This window comes from Chiloscyllium plagiosum, unplaced genomic scaffold, assembly GCF_037043375.1.
Source record: "Chiloscyllium plagiosum isolate Xiang-an unplaced genomic scaffold, Cpla_swu_hap1 HiC_scaffold_27, whole genome shotgun sequence".
Lineage (NCBI taxonomy): Eukaryota > Metazoa > Chordata > Chondrichthyes > Orectolobiformes > Hemiscylliidae > Chiloscyllium > Chiloscyllium plagiosum.
The window spans coordinates 83,732,023-83,754,178 of NW_028270165.1; the positions used below are offsets into that span (position 1 = coordinate 83,732,023).

The 22,156-nt window shown below is 46.9% G+C and overlaps 1 protein-coding gene, 1 long non-coding RNA gene and 1 pseudogene across 11 annotated transcripts in view; 1 reads left to right on the top strand and 2 right to left on the bottom strand.

The window, feature by feature from the left end:
• LOC148144764 (sulfhydryl oxidase 1-like) overlaps window positions 1–10,741 on the bottom strand; it is a 177,525-nt gene extending 166,784 nt beyond the window's left edge. For 7 of the 10 annotated variants that reach the window (XR_015751599.1, XR_015751596.1, XR_015751595.1 and 4 more), the window contains exon 1: window positions 2,715–4,713. Coding sequence is in view for 1 of the 10 variants with exons in the window: in XM_087975069.1 (XP_087831195.1) it covers window positions 10,482–10,732 (251 nt within the window). In the remaining 9 variants the exon portion in view is untranslated. Of the gene's footprint in view, window positions 1–2,714; window positions 4,714–6,606; window positions 6,703–10,481 lie in introns of those variants that run through there. The other 3 variants (XM_087975066.1, XR_015751601.1, XM_087975069.1) reach the window with 3 other exon arrangements.
• Window positions 173–21,702, top strand: LOC148144768 (uncharacterized). Its single transcript, XR_015751648.1, has 3 exons — window positions 173–364; window positions 18,895–19,000; window positions 21,440–21,702. It is a non-coding gene; the product is annotated as an uncharacterized LOC148144768 (long non-coding RNA).
• LOC148144769 (uncharacterized) overlaps window positions 12,522–22,156 on the bottom strand; it is a 24,531-nt pseudogene continuing 14,896 nt past the window's right edge.

The window sequence follows — 22,156 nt, forward strand, 5'->3', positions numbered from 1 at the left end:
TAACTTTGCACTTAATTGCTCCATTTGGGATTAAACATTGTGACTTAGATAAAAGTGATCTTTCATAATTTATGGTGAGTCTATTAACAAACGAATGTTGCCATTTGCTCTCAAGTTAGCTCAGATTCAATTTGAAATTCTTAAATGAGTTGAAGAAGTGGTAAAAAGTAAATATTTATTGCACTTTTCTGAAATTCTCTGCACTGCCATTGTATTTGGTTAAACAAAATATGTATCTCTCTTCATAACTTTGATATCACCACAAATCCTAGGAACCCCATCCAGGACAAACATATAAATAGAAAGTAGGAGACAACAGCTTCGCTTCACTTGGAAGTCACCACTGATGATGTTACCTAGCCAGGTAATGAAATGTCTGGATATCAAACCTATAGCTCAGCGAGCAAACCTGCACCCTAAACATTCTACTTTGCTGAAAGACTGCACAATCTGCAGGCAGTCAATACATGTAATATATTGTCAATTCCACTTTGAAAATAGATAATGGGCCCACTACCTTTTGGATGTGAGCATAAGTGGTGTAGTAAGTAAGTTTGCTGATGACACCAAAATTGGAGGTGTAGTGGACAGCGAAGGAGGTTACCTCAGATTAAAATGGGATCTTGATCAGATGGGCCAATGGGCTGAGAAGTGGCAAATGGAATTTAATTTAGATAAATGTGAGGTGCTGCATTTTGGGAAAGCAAATCTTAGCAGGACTTATACACTTAATGGAAAGGTCCTAGGGGGTGTTGCTGAACAAAGAGACCTTGGAGTGCAAGTTCATAGCTCCTTGAAAGTGGAGTCGCATGTTGATAGGATAGTGAAGATGGTGTTTTGCATGCTTTCCTTTATTTGGTCAGGATATTGAGTACAGGAGTTGGGAGGTCATGTTACTGCTGTACAGTTGGAATATTGTGTGCAATTCTGGTTTCCTTCCTATCAGAAAGATGTTGTGAAACTTAAGGGTTCAGAAAAGATTTACAAGGATGTTGCCAAGACTGGAAGATTTGAGCTCTTGGGAGAGACAGAACAGGCTGGGGCTGTTTTCCTGGAGCGTCAGAGGTTGGGGGCTGACCTTATAGAGGTTTATGAAATCATGAGGATCATGGATAGGATAGATAGACAAAGTCTTTTCCCTGGGGTGGGAGAGTCCAGAACTAGAGGGCATAGGTTTACAGTGAGAGGGGAAAGATATGAAAGAGACCTAAGAGGCAACCTTTTAATTTAGAGGGTGGTACGTGTATGGAATGAGCTGCCAGAGGAAGTGGTGGAGGCTGGTACAATTACAACACTTAAAAGGCAACTGGAGGGATATGGGCCCCATGCTGGCAGGTAGGACGAGATTGGGTTGGGATATCGTGCACAGGGATGTGCAGGTTAGGTGCATTAGTCAGGGGTAAATGTTGAGCAATAGGGGTAGGGGAATTGTGTGGGTGGATTACCCTTCGGAGGATCGGTGTGTAGTCTTTGGACCGAGTGGCCTGCTTCCACACTGTGGGGAGTCTCTGAAGGGGAAGGGATTTTTGTAAACTGTGCAAGGTAACGCAGGTGTAGTGCGGGGGCCTGCTGTTGGCCTTGCTCTGCCCCTTGCTCCTCCCCCTGTTGTTGAGCTGTCTAACAAACAGCTACTCTTTCTCTGCCTTTTTGCTGGGGGCATCTGAAGCTGTAACAATGTTGGGACACAATAAAGGTTACCTGAACGTTCTGCCGGACTCAGACTCTCATTGAAAGCTTAGAGCTCCAAGCGGTTTTTGTTTTAAAGCTGCTCATTTCTTGCAGCCTCCTGTACTAAGTTTCCAATGTTGTGTATCAGATGGAGCAGTGACTGAGTAGCTGGTTTCGTTAGAAGTTTAAATTTTTCGGGAGTGCAGGCACTGCATCGTTTCATCGGCAGTTTACTGGCAGCACTGGGAAGTATGGGTTGTGTTCATTAGAAAGGAGGTGGAGGTGCTGCTGTTGGACTAGGTGGGACAAGGTTTAAAAACCACAACACCGGGTTATAGTCCAACAGGTTTATTTGGAAGCACTAGCTTTCAGAGTGCTGCTCCTTCATCGGGTAGCTGTGGAGCAGGATCATAAGACACAGAGTTAAGAGCAAAAGATCAGTGTCATGCAACTGATATGATATATTGACAGATGTAGATTGCTGTTAAGTCTTTCATCTTTTAGAATGGGTTGCAGGTTTTATTTCATTAATGTGTACATCGCAGTACTATTATTAAGTCGTATTCTCAAGATCACTTAAGGTTTTTTTTAGAAACAGGTGACAGCTCAGCCCAGACAATGCATGAAAGGTGTGTCAGTATCCCAATCTTAAATCAGACTGGTTCTATTTCCAAACTCGGAATTTATAAAATATTATATGGACTGACTACCTGCATGTTGTGCGCTTTTTGTGCAAAATTGAATATATCTGTAAATATTATTCTGCAAATGCACCCCATCGTTATATGTGTGTGCGCGCGTGTGTGTGTGCATATGCTTTGTAAAGGGAGTGTGATGGAGGAGAAGCCTGTGAGAGGGTGTGTGTACATCTGAGAGAGAGCGTACGTATGAGAGAGGTATAGATAGAAGTGAGGGGTTGCATTTTCCTAAAATCAGGGCAGGACTTGTACAGAGGGATATTGGGGGGGGGGGGTTCAGGTACATACTTCATTGACAGTTGCATCACTGGTTGGAAGGAAGCTTCAGAAGGCATTCAGCCCACTTACCTTATTTGTTCACACCATTGAATAAAGGAGTTGGGACATCATTTAGAAGTTGTACAGGATGTTGGTGAAGCCACTTGTAGAGTACTGAGAACGCTTCTGGTGGCCCGGTAATAGGAAGAATACTATTACAGAGGGTTCAGTAAAGATTTACCAGGATGTTGCCAGGACTGGAGGGTTTGAGTTATAAGGAGAGGCTGAGACTCTTCACTGGAGCACAGGAGGTTGAGGGGTGACCTCATTGAGATTGATATAACCGTGAGGGTTCTCGGTAACATGAGCATCAAAAATAGCGAGGACGCTGCACGGTTATGTCAAGTGACGGGGGGGGGGGGGCGGGTAGAAATTGTGGCATTTGGACACTTTAAATCCATCAGGAACAGCATCTCCATACAGCATACTGCGCATGTCAGGTGAGGTGCCAGAAGACTGGAGGTTGGCTAATGTGGTGCCACTGTTTTAGAAGGGTGGTAAGGACAAGCCAGGGAACTTTAGACTAGTGAGCCTGACGTCAGTGGTGGGCACATTGTTGGAGGGAATCCTGAGGGACAGGATGTACATGTATTTGAAAAGGCAAGGACTGATTAGGGATGGTCAACATGGCTTTTTGTGTGGGAAATCATGTCTCACAAACTTGATTGAGTTTTTTGAGGAAGTAACAAAGAGGATTGAGGTAGGCAGAGCAGTAATGTGATCTATATGGACTTCAGTAAGGCGTTTGACAAGGTTCCCATGGGAAACTGATTAGCAAGGTGAGATCTCAAGGAATACAGAGAGAACTAGCCATTTGGATACAGAACTGGCTCAAAGGTAGAAGACAGAGGGTGGTGGTGGAGGGTTGTTTTTCAGACTGGAGGTCTGTGACCAGTGGAGTGCCACAAGGATCGGTGCTCGGTCCTCTACTTTTTGTCATTTACATAAATGATTTGGATGCGAGCATAAGAGGTACAGTTAGAGGGAGAGGCTGAACAGGCTGGGGCTGTTTTCCCTGGAGTGTCAGAGGCTGAGGGGTGACCTTATAAAGGTTTACAAAATTATGAGGGGCATGGACAAGATAAATAGACAAAGTTTTTTCCCTTGGGTTGGGGAGTCCAGAACTAGAGGGCATAGGGTGAGAGGGGAAAGATATAAAAAAGAGACCTGCGGGGCAATTTTTTCACACAGAGCGTGGTACGTGTATGCAATGAGCTGCCAGAGGGTATATGAATAGAAAAGGTTTGGAGGGATGTGGGCCAGGTGTTGAGGGGCGGGACTAGATTGGGTTGGGATATCTGGTCGGCATGGACGGGTTGGACCGAAGGGTCTGTTTCCATGCTGTACACTTCTGACTCTATGCTGGTTCAGCAAAAGCCGCGCATGCTCTGTCTGCAGAAACATTACAAACCCTTCTTCAAATGGACCAATGAGAAGCCAGACAAGGAGCCTGGTCCTCCTGCCAATCAGAACTCCCCAATTGTCTGAATGCGGAAGATGGACCATCAGGTTCTGAAGCTGCTGCTCCTCTCCAAATGAAGATCGAGCTTCACCTCAGACTGCAACTTCCTTCCTCTATCCGCCATCTGTGAGTACGGCACTGTCTTTACCATTTCATTTTTTCATTCTGGGATTAAATTGTTGACTTGCAGCAACTGAAAAGAAAGCGAATGACTCCAGGGAGGGGACAGAGTCAGGAAACGTTGGTCCAGGTCTGTGTCTCAATTGGCAAACGCACAGCAAATGCAGTCCCACAGTGTTAAGTTATAACCTCGGTTATGAAAAAATAACTGCCAAAAGGAGGTACGTTGTTTCAATGGTGACGTATTGGGATGTGGAGAAAGTGAGGACTGCAGATGCTGGACGTGAGAGTCGAAAAGTGTGGCACTGGAAAAGCACAGGAGGTCAGACAGCATCCGAGGAGCAGGAGAATCGACGTTTCAGGCACGAGCCCTTCCTCAGGAATGATGTGTGGATGTAAAAAGTGGCCTCAGCGTCCTTCCACACCAGTCACTGCCAGTTGTCAGACGGATGCAGCAAGCAATCAGCAAGGCAAGAGGTATATTAGCAAGAGGAATTGATTTCAGAAGTAGGGATGTCTTCCTGCAGTTAGGGGGTCATTGAATATATTCAAGGCTGAGTTCATCTGATTTTAGAACAACCATGAAGTGGATGTTTATAGGGGAAGGCAAGTAAAATGGTTTTAAGACCAGTACAGAACAGTTAGAGTCATACAGCACAGAACAGACCCTTTAGCCCAACTACTCCATGCTGACTATATTCACAAACTAAACTAGTCCCACCTGCCTGTGTTTGGCCCATATTCCTCTGAACCTTTCCTATTCATGTACTTATCCAAATGTCTTTTAAACGTTGTTACTCAACCTGCATCCACCATTTCCTCTGGACATTCATTCCACACAAACCACGGTTTAAAAAAAAGGTGCTCCTCGTGTTTTTTAAATCTTTCTCCTCTCACCTTAATTTGCAGCCTAATCTTGAAACGACACATGCCAATCACCTTATCTACGCCCCTCATGGTTTTGTAAACCTCTTATAGCACAGGAACAGGCCCTTCAGCCCTCCCAGGCTATGCTGATCGAGATACTCTATCTAAACCTGCCGCCTATTTTCTAAGGATCTGTATCCCTCTGCTCCTTGCCCATTCATGTCTCTGTCTAGATACATCTTAAATGACGCTATCGATCCCACCCCTACTGCCTCCACTGGCGATGCATTCGAGGCGCCCACCACCCTCTGTGTAAAGAACTTTCCATGTATATCTCCCTCAAACCTTTCCCCTCTCACTTTGAACTTGTGACCCTGAGTAATTAAGTTTTCCCCTCTGGGAAAATAATTCTTACTATCCACCCCTGTTTACACCCCTCATGGTTTTTAGGCCTCAATCAGGACCCCCCCTCAACCTCCTTATTTCCAATGAAAATAATCCTAATCTACTCAATCTCTCCTTATAGCTCGCGCTCTCCAGAACAGGCAACATCCTAGTGAACCTCCTCTGCACTCTCTCCAAAAGTATCCACATCCTTTTGGAAATCTGGCGACCGGAATTGTACGCAGTATTCCAAATGCGCCAAACCAAAATCTTATATAACTTTAACATGACCTGCCAGCTCTTTTACTCAATCCGTCCGATGATGGAACGCGTGTTGCATACTGCCTTGACCACTCTACTGACATGCATTGCCACCTTCAGAGAACAATAGACCTGAACACCCAGATCTCTCTGTACATCAATTTCCCCTAGGACCTTTCCATTTACTGTATAGCTCACTCTTGAATTGCATCTTCCAAAATGCATCACCTCACATTTGTCTGGATTGAACTCCATCTGCCATTTCTCTTCCCAACTCTCCAATCTACATTCTGCTGTATCATCTGACAGTCCCCTTCACTATCTGATATTCCATCAATCTGAATGTCATCTGCAAACTTGCTAATGAGGCACCCGACACCTTCACCTTTCAACCTCCTGTGCTCCAGTGAAAAAAGTCCCAGCCTACCCACCAATAGGTGTGAATTCTGTCTGGGTCCCAATGTAGAGTCAGCCTGACATTTTTGATAGAAAAGCTCTGCATTTAAATTACATTCTTGAGAAAGTTACTGAAAACAGGTTCTGGGATTAACATGCCAAAGAACAGAACCCCATTCTAAAAGATGAAAGATTTAATCTAAATTGTTTAATGTATCACATCTCCATGAAGTGGACTCTGTTGGCTATAAATAGTCTCATCATGATCTTATTCCCCACAACCACCTGAAGCAGCAGCACTTCAGAGATCCGGGTTCAATTCCCACCTCGGGCAACTGTCAGTGTGGAGTTTGCACATTCTCCCAGTGTCTGCGTGGGTTTCCTCCCACAGTCCAAAGATGTGCAGGTTAGGTGAAGTGGCCACGTTAATTTGCCTGTAGTGTTAGGTGAAGGGGTAAATGTTGGGGAATGGGTCTGGGTGGGTTGCTCTTCGAAGGGTTGGTTTGGGCTGAAGGGCCTGTTTCCACACTAAGTAATAAAATCTAAAATAAATCGAATCACTCCGAAAGCTAGGGCTTCCAAACAAACCACGTTATGGCAGCGGCGGGAGGTGTGGATTATATTCACTAAAAACAGTTAAGCAGTTAGATAACACGTTCGAGTGGGAAATGTGTATAACATGATCTCACAACTCCTATACTCAATGCTATGAGCAATGAAGGAAAGCAAACCAAACACCGCCTTCACTACTCTGTCCACCTGAGACTCCAGCACTCCAAGGTCTCTTTATTCTGCAACACTCCCCTTAACCGTGTCAGTCCTGCCTGGATCGCTTGACCAAAATGCAAATCTCCGATTTCTCTAAATTAAACTCCAACTGACACTCCTCGGTTCATCAGCCGATCCCATAAATTCCAATTTATAGTGAACTCTTTCCTCTCTTATTCCCCGGAAGCTGAAAATCTCCATCCCACACACTCTCCCTCCATTTTCACTTTGCTTATAGCGGAAGAATGTAAGTGAGAAACTTATCAGCCACGATTGAATGGAATGAGCAGACCTGATGGCCTAATTTCTGCTCCTATGTCTTGTGGTCTCTTGCTGTCCTGGACACCAAGAGAATTGGGACCAGCATTGAACCGATCATGACTGGATATGGATCTACCTGCATCTAGGTGGATGGGCTGGGACTTTTTCACTGGCGCATAGGAGGAGGAGATGTGACCTTATCAAGGTTTATAAAATCATGAGGGGAGAGAGGAGGTGAACGACGGGTGTCCTTCCCCTAGGGTTGGGGTTTCAAGATTAGGGAGCAAATTTTGATGGTGACAGGAGAAAGAGATTTTAAAAAGACTTGAAGGGCACAATTTGTTTTATACAGAGTGGTTCACATGCGGACTAAATGTCTCAAGGAAGTGGTGGGTGCAGGTACAGTAACGACGATTAAAAGACATTTGGATAAGTTCATGAATAGGAAAGGTTTGGAGGGATATGGGCCAAAACACTGGCAGGTGGGACTGGTTTAGTTTGAGAATATATTCAGCATGGACTAGTTGGACTGAAGGGTCTGTTTCTGTGCTGTATGGCTCTGTAACTCGGTCCTATACTAGTCTTAAAACCATTTTCTTGCCTTCCCCATAAACATTCACATAAAAATCAGATGAACTCAGCCTTGAATATATTCAATGACCCCCTAACTGCAGGAAGACATCCCCATTTCTGAACTTAATTCCTCTTGCTAATACACCACTTGCCTTGCTCCTTGCCTGCTGCACCTGTCTGACAACTGGCACAGAAGGACACTGATGCCCCTCTGAACATCCACGCATCATTCATGATGAAGGGCTTGTGCCCAAAACGTCAACGTCCTACTTCTCGGATGCTGCTTGACCTGCTGTGCTTTGCCAATTGTGGTCTTCTCTACATCGGGGAGACCGAGCGTAAACTTGGGGAACGGTTTGCTGAGCATCACAGCCGGGTCCACAGAGGCTGAGCGGACTTCCCAATCTCCACCCATTTTAATGCCCCTTCCCACTCCCCTTCCACAACAAACCAAACCACAAATTGGAGGAACAAAACCTCATCTTCTGTCTGAGCAGTCAACAGCCCGGAGGACTCAACACTGAGTTCTCCAATTTCAAATAATCTCCCATCCCATCCCCCAAGTCACTTCCCAGCCCCTTCCATTCTTCCCTGCCAACTAGATTCCTTCCTCCGATTCACCAACCAGGTTGTACCAGGTTATGGGGATAAGGCAGGAACAGGATATTGATTGAGGATGATCAGCCATTATCACAATGAATGGTGGTGCTGGCTCAAAGGGCAGAATAGCCTACTCCTGCACCTATTGTCTATTGTACCCTCTACCTGTCTCCACCTATCCCCACTTCAGTACCCTGCCCCCAGCACACCCTTGTTCCACAGCTCTCCCTATACCCACCCCCAGTCCTGAACAAGGGTTACACCAGATACCTCGACTTCTCCACCTCCTGATACTGCCTGGCTTGCTGCGTTCTTTCAGTCTCCTGCCTGTCTATTTTGCCAGTTGAGAACAAAGGCCTGGACTAACTTTCCCAGAGCCTGTCCCCTCGCTGGATTCACTCCCATTCCTTACAGTTGCTCCAAGTCAACAACTGAACCTCAGAATGAAACATAAATGGAAATGGGGGTGAGAAAAGAGAGTGCCGTACTCTCAGATGTTGGACAGAGGAAAGAAGTTGCAGTCTGAGGTGAAGCTCAATCTTCATTCAGAGAGAGGATGAGCAGGAGCTTCAGAACCTCATGGTCCAACTTTCACATTCACCAATAGGGGAGTTTAGATTAGATTAGATTAGATTACAGTGTGGAAACAGGCCCTTCGGCCCAACAAGTCCACACCGACCCGCCGAAGCGAAACCCACCCATACCCCTACATTTACCCCTTATCTAACACTACGGGCAATTTAGTATGGCCAATTCACCTGACTCTGCACATCTTTGGACTGTGGGAGGAAACCGGAGCACCCGGAAGAAACCCACGCAGACACGGGGAGAACGTGCAAACTCCACACAGTCAGTCGCCTGAGTCGGGAATTGAACCCGGGTCTCTGGCGCTGCGAGGCAGCAGTGCTAACCACTGTGCCACCGTGCCGCCCACTTCCGAATGGCAGGAGGACAATTCTCCCTCTGGTCCTCCAGTGCTCCTTATTTCTCCATCAAACGTAGGTCTCGCCCCTTTTCTGCCAACAGCGAGGAACATGCCCAATGTTTTGGTGACACCAGCAAACATGTGCCCTGCTTGTTGACACTGAGGAGTGTACACAATATGCACTGTAGCAATACTGGTGTCATTGACAGATTTTAAGTGTCCAAATTCCTATGGGAGAACAAAAAGGGTAGAGCCATAATTTTTTTTTCCATGTGGCTCAATATTTGATTGCTTTTGCATTTGTCTGGCTGCTCAATGTTTTTATGTCTTTTCCTCAGTGTTGGGGTGAGATTCACAACTAGAGGGCATAGGTTTAGGGTGAGACCACAAAGGTACCTCAGGGGCATCGTTTCCGTGCAGAGGGTGGTGCACGTATGGAATGAACTGCCAGAGGAAATAGTGGAAGCCGGTATAATTACAGCACTTAAAACACATCTGGATGGGTATATGAATAGGAAGGGATTAGTGGGATATGAGCCAAGTGTTGGCAAATGGGACTAGATCAATTTAGGATATCTGGTTGGCATGGACAGGTTGGATCAAACGGGTCTGTTTCCGTGCTGTACATCTGTGACTTTAAATAATAAAGTCTATTTTTCCAAATAACAAACTATATCCATGTTAACAAGGCTTAGTGCACAACATGCTTTACTAACCATTCTCAACAGGTCCTGCCCCTTCAATGACTGAGGAACATATACATGCTGGTGCATAATCTCCTTCACTAGTATTTACACACTACCCTCAACAATTGCACAAGTAACAGCAAAGAGCAAACAGCACAAGGATTAAACAAACAGTGAGGGACAAACAGCACAAGGATTAAACAAACAGTGAGGGGCAAACAGCACAAGGATTAAAACAAACAGTGAGGGGCAAACAGCACAAGCATTAAAACAAACAGTGAGGGGCAAACAGCACAAGGATTAAAACAGTGAGGGGCAAACAGCACAAGGATTAAACAAACAGTGAGGGGTAAACAGCACAAGGATTAAACACACAGTGAGGGGCAAACAGCACAAGCACCAGTAAAAGCAGATGGAAAGTAAGTGTAAAATATCACTATGACAGGACAGGCCCCACATTCCTTCCCCTCCGTCCCCCCCACAACCTGCCTCACCTTTCACCTCCCGGGCCCAGTACCTTCCAGGTGGCCCCATAGTTGACACAGGGGCCGCCCCACGACCAGTAGAACTCCACCACCCAGGCGGCCGACGAGTTCCCAAGCAGGCCCTTAACCCCATCCGCCTCCAGAATGCTCACCGGCTCCTGCCTGCTGTACAGCCGGCCGGTGTGGCCGTGACACAGCAGCTGCGCCAGGAAGGCGGCGGTGCCCAGTGACGGTGTCTGCCCCGGGCCGCACGGCGCCATTTTCCTAACGGCCGCCCTCCCGCCGCTTCCCCGCTCGAGCGACTTCTCCTCCCAACCGCCGTCGCCCCCGCGTGACGTCTGCACGGGGGGATGGGCGGGGCCGGGGGAGCCTCACCGTCACCAAGCAACAGCCACCTCGCGCTACAACTGCTCATTCACAAAAACAAACTCTCCTGTCTCGCTCTGCAGCTGCAGGGGGGACACTGCCACGTTTCCAGGAGCCCTGTCTACATTGGGAAAGCTCACGGCTCAATTTAAACAGATATTCCCACATCTAACGGAACGGCTTCATATCTAAAGGGGGCAATCTGCATTTTAAAGGGACGTGGACATTTTAACGGGTATTTCTGCAAATAAAGAGGTTTAAATGGACGAGATGACATTTCAAAGGGATGTGCCACATTCAAAGGGATATCTTCATATGTAAAGTGACGCAGTTATATCTAAATGAATCTACATTTCGAAGAGACGTTGCCCTATTTATAAGTAGAGACAATAGGTGTGAATTCTGTCTATGTCGCAATGTTGAGTCAGACTGACATTTTTCTTAGAAAAGCTCTGCATTTAAATTACATTCTTGAGAAGGTAATTTATAGATTCGGGTGTAGGTTAGGGAGGATTGGCCGTGCTAAGTTACCCATAGTGACCAGGGATGTACAGGTTAGGGTGGCTTGGCCATGGGAAATACGGAGTAAGGAGTTGGGTATGGTTGGGGTACTGTTCAGAGGGCCAGAGAGGAAAAGATGGGCTGAATGGTCTGCTTCCACATTGTCGGAATTCGATGACCCTCCCCACAAAGGAGCATTTTATCTGCATCTATCCTGTCAAGCCCCTTTCAGAATTCTACTGGTTTCAATAAAGATATGCAGCACAGAAACAGACCCTTCGGTCCAATTCGTCCATGCCGACCAGGATTCCAAACTAAACCAGTCCCACTTGCCTGCATTTGGCCCATAATCCCTCTCAACCTTTCTATTCATGTACCCATCCAAATGCTGTTTCAATGTTGTAACTGTACCTGCATCTACCACATCCTCAGCAAGTTCATTCCACATACAAAGCCACCCTCTTTCAAAATGTTGCTCCTCAGGTTCCTTTTAAATCTTTCTACTCCAAGCAATATGCCCCCAAGTTTTGAGCTCCCCGACGCTAAGCAAGAGCCCTTTGCTATTCACCTTACCTCCATTCCTCATGATTTTATCAATCTCCTGCACTCGAATGAATAAAGTCCCAGTCTCTCCTTATAACTCAAACCCTCCAGTCCTGGCAACATTCTGGTAAATCTTTACCAAACCCTCTCTAATAGTATTCTTCCTATTACAGGGCCACCAGAACTGTACACAGTACTCTGAAAGTGGCCTCACCAACACCCTATACAACCTCAACATGATGTCCCAACCCCTATACTCAATGGTGTGAACAATGAATGCTATGCTGCTAAATGCCTTCTTAACCGCCCTGTCTACCTGTGATGCAACTTCCAAAGAACTATGTACCTGAACACCCCCCCCCGCCACCCATGTCTGTCTGTTCTATAACATGACCCAGGGCCTTACCATTATCTGGACAAGTGCTGCCCTTCCTTGTTTTAGCAAAATGCAACCCCTTGCTTGTATTAATACCTCTCACACACATGCTCCCCCTCAGACACACACAAACATTTCCCCCGCCAATGCTCTCACAGGCTTATACTCCATCACACTCACACTTTACCAAGCATGTACACACTCTCACGCACAAACTCACATGCACGCACCCACAATTCTTTGGAGTGAATTTGTATTGGCAGAATTATATTTGCAGATACATTCAATTTTGCTCAAAAAGCATACAATTTCCAGGCAGTCAATCCATGTAATATTTTATGAATTCCTCCTTTGGAAATAGAACCAGTCTGATTCAAGATTGAAATACTGACAGACTCAAATCTCACACCTTTAATGCATTGTCTGAGCTGAGATGTTATCTTTTTTATAAAACCTTAAGTCATCTCAAAAATGTGACTTAAGAGATGTTCTGGCAGTTACACATTAATGAACCAAAACCTACACCCATTCGAAGAGATTTAAGACTTGACAGCAATCTAGGCTTGTTCAATATATTCCATCAGTTGCATGATACTGACCTTTTGATATACCTTCTGTGTCTTACAATGCTGCTCCACAGCTACCCGATGAAGGAGCAGCACTCAGAAAGCTAGTGCTTCCAAATAAACCTGTTGGACAATAACCTGGTATTGTGTGATTTTTTAAACTTTATCAACCCAGTCTAATACCGACACCTCCACATCATTTCTAGTGAACACAGCCCACACCTCCTGGTGCTGCCAGTAAACTTTACAATGCTGATGAAACAACACAGTACCTGAAAGATTTACAATTTCTAATGACACTAGCTACTCATTCACTGCTCCATCTGATACACGACATTGGAAACTCAGTGCAGGAGGCTGAAAGAGAGGAGCAGCTTTAAACAAAAAACCTCTTGGAGCTCAAAGCTTTCATTGAGAGTCTGAGCCTGGCGGTAAGTTCAGGTAACCTTTATTGTGACCCGACTTTTTTTTTTACAGCTTCAGATTCCCCCCCTGCAAAAAGGCATAGACAAAGTAGTTGCTTTTTAAACAGCTCAAGATCAAAGCCCACACAAACCCCACTGTCTTTACTATTGGGCAGCACCAGGTTGTAATTAGATCCTTGGCACAGCCGTAACCCGGAGGAAGTATTGCCTCACTCAGCAATTTCAACCCATTCCCTCTCTCCTAGTAAGTTTCTCCCCGCTCATTTGCCAGTGGGGGAAGGGCAGTGTAGAGTCAACCAGACTGCTGTGGGTCTGGGGTCACATGTAGGCCAGTCCGGGTAAAGGATGCAGCTGGAACGACTGAGTGAATCCTTTCCCACAATGGCGGTTCCATTCTCTAACATGGGAGAGAGTGAATCAGATGGGGGCTTTCTCCCCTGTACCACCCCCCTCCCTGAAACGGTCTCATCGTTAGATTCCGAACTCCACATTTCTGACCGAATACCAATTCTGCCATCTGTCGTGGCGGGATTCGAACCCGGGAGTCCCCAGAACCGGGTTGATAGTCCAATCGATAATGGCACTCGGCCGTCACTCCTTCAATCCCCCTGCGATGGCACGTGAACTCGCGGGTGCTTCCGCAGGTTGCAGGAGTAGGTGAAGCCCTTCCCGCACTGAGATCAGGTGAACGGCCTCTCCCTTGTGTGGACATGCTGGTGGGTCAGCAGTTTGCAAGAATTGCTGAAGGCCTTCCTGCACTCGGGGCAGCTGAAGGGACTCTGCCCCGTGTGGACCCGCTGGTGCTTGTGCAGGTGGGAGGAATACCTGAAGCCCTGCCCGCACTGAGATCATGTGAACGGCCTCTCCCCTGTGTGGATCCGCTGGTGCCTCAGCAGGGTGTAGGATGTGCTGAAGGTCTTCCCGCACTCGGGGCAGCTAAAGGGTCTTTCGCCCATGTGGATCCGCTGGTGCCTCAGCAGGTTGGAGGAGTAGGTGAAGCCCTTCCTGCACTGAGAGCAGGTGAACGGCCTTTCCCCTGTGTGGACCCGCTGGTGGGTCAGCAGGGAGGAGGAATTGCTGAAGGCCTTCCCACACTCATGGCAGCTGAAGGGCCTCTCCCCGGTGTGGACACGCTGGTGCCTCAGCAGGGTGGAAGAAGTGCTGAAGGCCTTCCCGCACTCGCGGCAGCTGAAGGGTCTCTCGCCCGTGTGGACCCGCTAGTGGGTCAGCAGGGTGGAAGAATTGCTGAAGGCTTTCCCGCACTCGCGGCAGCTGAAGGGTCTCTCGCCCGTGTGGACCCGCTGGTGCCTCAGCAGGTGGGAGGAATGTCTGAAGGCCTTCCTGCAGTCGGTGCAGGGGAATGGCCTCTCCCCGGTGTGACAGTGCCGATGAGACTCCAGGACAGACGGGAAACGGAAGCCTTTCCCACAGTCGCCACACTTCCACAGTTTCTCCACGGGGTGGGATTCCTCGGGTTTCTCCATGGCCACAGCTTCAGCTGCACACAAACGCGTGTAGAGCCCCTCCCTGCCGTGAAATCCCCTTCCCAGGCCGTATAACTGTTTCAGGCTCCACACACAGTGCACTGCAACAGTGGGGTCTCTCGTCCAGTCCCACTGATGCTGAAAACATCCTCAAACAGGAACCAAAAAGCGTTGATCCCTCTCACAGAAATTACAGTCAAACATAGTTGCTGTCCCGATGGATTGAATGACTGTCAGACATTGACATCAAAGTGAGGACTGCAGACGCTGGAGAGTCAGTCAAAAAATGTGGCGCTGCAAAAGCACAGGAGAGTCAGGCAGCATCCGAGGAGCAGGAGAGTCAATGTTTCGGGCATAAGCCCTTCATCTCTTGATTTTGAAACTTCAGTCTTCAGATCTTCAAATACTCTGCAAAAAAAGAGATTACAAAAGTCATCAGTATCAGTGCAGGGTAGAAATTGAGAACAAGTAATTCTACTTTCTGTGGAATATTCTTTTGTTGTTCCACAAAATTGAAAGCACCATCCCACTCTTCCCACCCCCTTTGTTCTCACTCCATTCTAACTACGAGAACTCCCTTGCTGGAGGGTCCCTTGGAGACACTTCAACTGGACTTCATTGAGTTGGAGAAATGAGTTGAGTTGCTATAAATATGTTTTGCTTATTGCTGATGTCTTTTCAAAGTGGATTGAAGCCTACCCTTCTCCTAACGCTACTGCTGAGACTGTGGTGAAGATTTTGTTTAAGGAAATAATTCCCTGCTTCAGTATACTTGCGTGCATTAGCTCGGACAATGGACCACACTTTGTAGGTAATATTAATGGAGAACTCTGTTCCCAGCTTTGTATTTGTCGGCAACTGCATGGTGCTTATCATCCTCAGGCGGCCGGCATTGTTGAATGTTTTAACCAAACTCAAGACTAAGCTTGCCAAATTAATGGCAGAGTCTGGCCTCTCCTGGTTATGCTAATCCCTGTGGCCTTATTCCAGATGCAATCCATATCTGCGATCAAGACACAACTGTCTCCAGCTGAGAGTCTCTCTGGTCACCCTCTCCGTACCCCTTGGAACGATTCTGCTCCCTTCTCAGTCCACTTCCACCACATGACCGAAGCAATGATTGGTTGTGTTCTTGCTCTAACTAGTGTTACGCATGCCTTTCACTCCCAGGAGCGTGCGGCCTACAATGATGTTCCCTCCCTTTCAGCCTCGACACGGGTAGAGCCTGGTTCGTTGGTGCTCGTCAAGAACTGGACTGGCAAAGATCTCCAACCTCATTGGGATGGCCCCTTCCAGGTTTTACTTCCCACCCCTACGGCGGTCACAGTCGCTGGGCGCTCAGCTTGGGTCCAACTGCACCATTGTAAATTGATTGGCCACACTAATCAAAAGGTTTGGGGGAAGAGGAGGAAAGAATCCTGGAATCCCAACAAGAGGAGTGGACCCTGTCCAGTTGGGTTTTTGAATCTTGCTGTTTTTCTCATGTTGATCTTATTGCAGATACTTGAACTAAGAGGAGGGACATGTGGGGGATCGCCTATCTCCTCACCTTTCTGATCACGTACAACATCCTGATGGGGAAAGCCACTAACTATGGATGCGACCAGGAATGATCAGGGATTATCCACCACCCATGCTGAGGAGATGTCGTCCAGTGGACCGGACCAGACGCCTTTGACGTGTGGAACGTGATGACGATTGATTATTGCAATGGACTCTTACATCAGAAAGACCAGATGGTCCATCTGGACAGTAGAAATCAGTGAGAGTTACCATGTCGTTACCATGTTTTTTTTATTTTAACTGCAGACGCAAGCCTAGTGAGGATAAAAATGATCAACCCCGTTATTATGGTAAATATTTTAAGGACGCCCAGGAACATCATCCCTTTTTGCAGGACGGGCTTCCTTGAGAAAAAGGGGAAGCCTGATAGGGGAAACTCCTCAATCCACAAAGAACTTGTGTATACAGGCCCACAGAACGCTCTTCACTCCAGAGGCAGTAGTATGTTACTCCTCTCTATCGGGAGATGACTTACGTGCCCTGTCCCCAGTCCCCGATTCCATTCTATTCGTCAGAATTCCTACTGCCGACCCTGTGAAGAGAAATATCACTTTCCAATAGCTCCGGTCTGTGTATACAAACAGCCGGTGTAACACTGGCTGGCGTACAGTAGGCCTTATGCTGCACATGGACCTGGAATGGAACCCTTTCATTGCACATTTATAGGCCTTTTCTCTTTTCAGAATCTGATACTGTCACCAAGACCATGTACAATAGAGCTAAGGGAGAGCCCAATGGGAACAGCATTCTGAGGACCATCGTCTCCCATACAGTGTGAGTGCTCGAGTCACTTGGCCCATTTTTTACAGCGCTCAAGCAACTCCTCTTGCAAAACATCGACCCTTTACTCCTGTAGACCTGACCAGACTTCCTGCTGTAACATTTCAGTAACCGATTTTGACAAACTCTCCCAAATATAAACCAAACCAGACTATTATTTCTTCAGCTAAAGTAAAGCTACCAATTTCCTTGTCCTGGATGGCAAAGATGTCCCTCATAAGGTCACAATCGGAGCCCTTGTTCCCACAACAGTACCTTGTCCTGGCCAGTGGACAAGTCGATGGAACCTCCATCTGAGGAGGATGCAGCGGTCGGTCTCAGCCAACCTTGCTCCAACTGGAAGGATCCCAAGGGACTGGGTGACAATACAGGACACCCGATAGGCTGGGGAATCCAGAGTACGCTGAGGTTGGAAGGATCGGCAGGGGTGACAAGTCAACAGAACCGCAATTCCCTCTTTTACAGCCTGACCATTCGAGGAAATAAGAGTAAAGAGGCTCTGAAACAGAGTAAACTGGGATGATCAGACCTGTGTCTTTACACTGTGCAGAATCAGTATGCCTTAGACTACATACCTGCCCAGGAGGGTGAGGTCTGCACCATTGTCCAAGATAAATGCACTATGGCCATTCCCAATCTCACTGGCAATTTTAATTAAGATACAAGAAGAGATCCAGGTATTCCTTGACAGAATGACTGAAGGTGTGTTGCTGGAAAAGCGCAGCAGGTCAGGCAGCATCCAGGGAACAGGAGAATCGATGTTTCGGGCATAAGCCCTTCCTGAAGAAGGGCTTATGCCCGAAACGTCGATTCTCCTGTTCCCTGGATGCTGCCTGACCTGCTGCGCTTTTCCAGCAACACATTTTCAGCTCTGATTTCCAGCATCTGCAGACCTCACTTTCTCCTCCAGAATGACTGAAGGGACCAGTTGGGGAAATTGCAAATCGGGCTCATGATACAATTGGCTTATCAATTTAGCTATGTCTGTTTGTCGGTATTGATATTGTTACGTATTTAATTGCTAGGCTTATGAGGTCCCTTAGTGATATAGATTTGCCCCAGAAGATGCTCCTTTTGCGATCTGATGAATCACCCACACATGTCGATGGCGATGATAAATATGACCAGATGAGCTGCGAAGATGGTGGTGCCACTCTGCAGGATGTTGATGGCTGGACCACCTTGAAGGGCATTTGTTTGGACTAGCCTTCTCTTTCAGTGATCGCGGTGCAATCAAAGAGAGGAATGAGGGTGTGGGCATCTGGGTGGTAAAGTCTATAGCCTTAAAACTTGTCTTTAAACATTCAGACTAAAATGTAATGCTCAATTATTGAATACATTTACTGCACTAGAAAATAAACAGGCAGGAAGGCTCAGAAAGAGGAGAGAACTTAAAGATAGGGACACCTGGGCTCACCAAGTGATAACAGGATGCTGTAAGGCAATTAAGAACGTTTACCTCAACAATCGGTGAATCTGTGTGAACAGGACACCAAGTGATAACATTCACAGCCGTTCCCTTGTGAAATTAATGATAGTACCAAGTCTTGTTTCAGGGTCAGATTCAAAGACTATCCATAGCTTTGTAATTCATGGTTGGATCTTGTCCATTATGATGGATTCTTACTACCCCTTGCAAGCGGGGCATTCAGAAAATAATTCTTTGCTGTCTTGAGAGTTCAAAAGGACACGAGAGAGAGAGACCATTTTATTGGTGAGGCTGTTGAATCCCGTAGAAAATTAACTCTTAGTGCTTATCTACTATGGATTGAATTGAATTGCATTTTGGGACTTTATGATGAGAGGTTTTTATTCCAGGCTTCAAAGAGTATGATCTCCAGGACAAACCAAGAGAGAGGCTTTACAGGTCTGCGTTCTCAAAGGATTCCCTGGGCCACCTCAAATCTCCACTTTAACATGAGAGGTAGGACAAAATGGCTTCTACTTGGCTAACTCGGTGGGACTGAGTGAGGCAGATACTCACGACTCAGAACAAACAAGAAACCACAGCCTGATATAAATCCAGTGAAAAAAACTGCAAATGCAGAAGTAACAAATGTGAACCTAACCATCAATCGCAGAAGTAACGGTTTAATCCTAACCACCAGACAGGACAAATACGATTCCAAGAACAGGTTGTCTACAAGAAATTATGAGAGATTAGATTATATTCCCTACAGTTTGGAAACAGGCCCTTCGGCCCAACCAGTCCACACTAACCCTTCAAAGAGTAACCCACCCAGAATCATTTTCCCTCTGACTAATGCACCTAACACTATGGGCAATTTAGCATGGCCAATCCACCTGACCTGCACATCTTTGGACTCTGGGAGGAAACCGGAGCACCCGGTGGAAAGCCACGCAGACACGGGGAAAATGTGCAAACTCCACACAGACGGGCACCCAAAGCTGGAATCGAACCTGGGACCCTGGTGTTGTGAGGCAGCAGTGCTAACCACTGAACCACCATGCCACCCTTGGCTAAGTCAAAAATGCATGAGGACCTTGCGGGATCTGATTGGTTGTTACGATGTGATCATGCTCAATGTCTGACTCTAAACAATGTACATAAGTTCTATCCACACTCTGTAAAGAATGAGCTGCCAGAGGAAGTGGTGACTGCTGGTACAATTATAACCTTTAAAAGGTATCTGGAAAAGTCGGCAGATTCTTTTGGCACTCTGGGAGTACTCATCAGTGGCCCAGCAGTTAGCACTGCTGCCTCACAGCACCAGGGGTCCCAGGTTCGATTCCAGCCTCGGGGGGCTGTCTGTGTGGAGTTTGCACATTCTCCCAGTGTCTGCGTGGGTTTCCTCCCACAATCCAAAGATGTGCAGGTTTGGTGAATTGGCCATGCTAAACTGCCCATAATGTTAGGTGCATTAGTCAGAGGGAGATGGGTCTGGGTGGGCTACTCTTCAGAGGATCGGTGTGGACTGGTTGGGCCAAAGGGCCTGTTTCCACATTGTTGGGAATCTAATCTAATCTAATCCTTCTGGGCTGATCAGAGTCTACCGACCGGGCCATATCAAAGAATAAACTATTGCTTGTGTGATTGACAAAGTCACTTCCAGGTGTGTTTATTGACCAATCCCAGAAATCCGATCCAGACAGCAGTCCAGATCAGAACAACCAGATAGGAAATGGTTAATGTCCCCAGGATGTGGGGAGCAAAATAAGACACCAAGGCGTTAACACCAACACCAGGGAGAAACTGAACATACAGACGTGACAAACATTTGTGGCAAGCCAGAATCACAGATGTACAGCACAGAAACAGTCCCTTCAGTCCATGCTGACCAGATATCCTAAATCAATCTAGTCCCATTTGCCAGCACTTGGCCCATGTCCCTCTAAATGCTTCCCAATATATACCCATCCAGATACCTTTTAAAGGTTATAGATTAGATTTTTTAGATTAGATTAGATTAGATTACAGTGTGGAAACAGGCCCTTCGGCCCAACAAGTCCACACCGACCCGTCGAAGCGAAACCCACCCATACCCCTACATTTACCCCTTACCTAACACTACGGGCAATTTAGTATGGCCAATTCACCTGACCCTGCACATCTTTGGACTGTGGGAGGAAACCGGAGCACCCGGAGGAAACCCACGCAGACACGGGGAGAACGTGCAAACTCCACACAGTCAGTCGCCTGAGGCGGGAATTGAACCCGGGTCTCTGGCGCTGTGAGGCAGCAGTGCTAACCACTGTGCCACCGTGCCGCCCACGGTTATAATTGTACCAGCAGTCACCACTTCGTCTGGCAGCTCATTCTTTACACACACCACCCTCTGTATATAGGAGTTTCCCCTTAGGTTTCTTTTAAATCTCACCCTAAATCTATGAGCAATCCCAGATCAAAGATCTTGTCTATTTACCCTCACCATGCCCCACATTATTTATACAAAGTTGTAGGGTCACCCCTGTGGGATATAGGTAAAGCAGTGTTACTTCTGCAACCATAATTGCTTCTGCAAGGTAAATGAACTAACGCCAGGGTATAATTGTTTCAGCCAAGAGTGGAGTTAACAAGCATGAAAGCTATGTGAAAGAAATATATAATTGCTTTTGTATTAGCTAAAATGTGCATACATGAAATGTGCCTGCAAACAATGGTAGATGTTACAGACAAACAGATAAGGTGCTGTGAGGGGATGGGGTGTAGGTTAAGCTAGATATGCTCGTACAAACAGTTATAAGCATCTGTTCCCTGCTTCTGCAAAAACAAAAAAAAACACAATCAAGGAGGTCAGAAGGCTCAGTGTCGGCGAAAAATGGGAAGAAATGTTGCTTTCGCATACAAGGAAGCAGCTGGCAGTGAAAGAGGATATACGCTAACACTTTGTTCACGCTCAAGGCCGGATAAGGCAAGAAATAGACAAGAGTAATAGACGCCACCGGGAAAGAATGGAGGGACAAACCGATCTTTTGAGGATCAGCTTGGAACATCAGGGCGGGGGTGGAGGAATGTGAATGCGGGAAAGAAGCTGAATGTGCTGGAGCTGAAGTGGAGGAAGAACAGAGGATGCAAAACCGGCTTGAAGCTGCAATGAGGAATATTGCATGTGCTGTACTTGTACCTGTGGCTGTTAATGGTGGGAATCGGGTGCATTTTAAAAATAAAAACAGAAAAGATATCCAGCCCTCCCCCTTCCCAATCTCTATCCTTCAGTTCCTCCTCACCCGGCTAACTAAGACACATACCTGAGTTTGCAGAGTCTGCTCCCTCCCTGCATTCACTCCAGTTGCTACAAGTGACCAATTTCCCCTCCTCCCATCTCTGTCTCCCTCCCAGGATGAAGAGTTGCCCAGAGGGCGGGACATTCACTTTGAAACTGACAGAGCTACTTCCGCCTTGTGACGTCACAAATGGACTAGGGGCGGGCCAAGGAAAAGTGACGGTTGAGGGGGTGGGGCATGGTCAACAGCGGGACGCCGCACTGCGCATGCAGCAGACGAGGACGAGAAAACACTTTCCAAAAAAACCCCTCCCTTCAGAGAATCCCCACAGTGTGGAAGCAGGCCACTCGGCCTCACCAACCCTCCCAAAGGTCACCCACCCACACCCATTCCC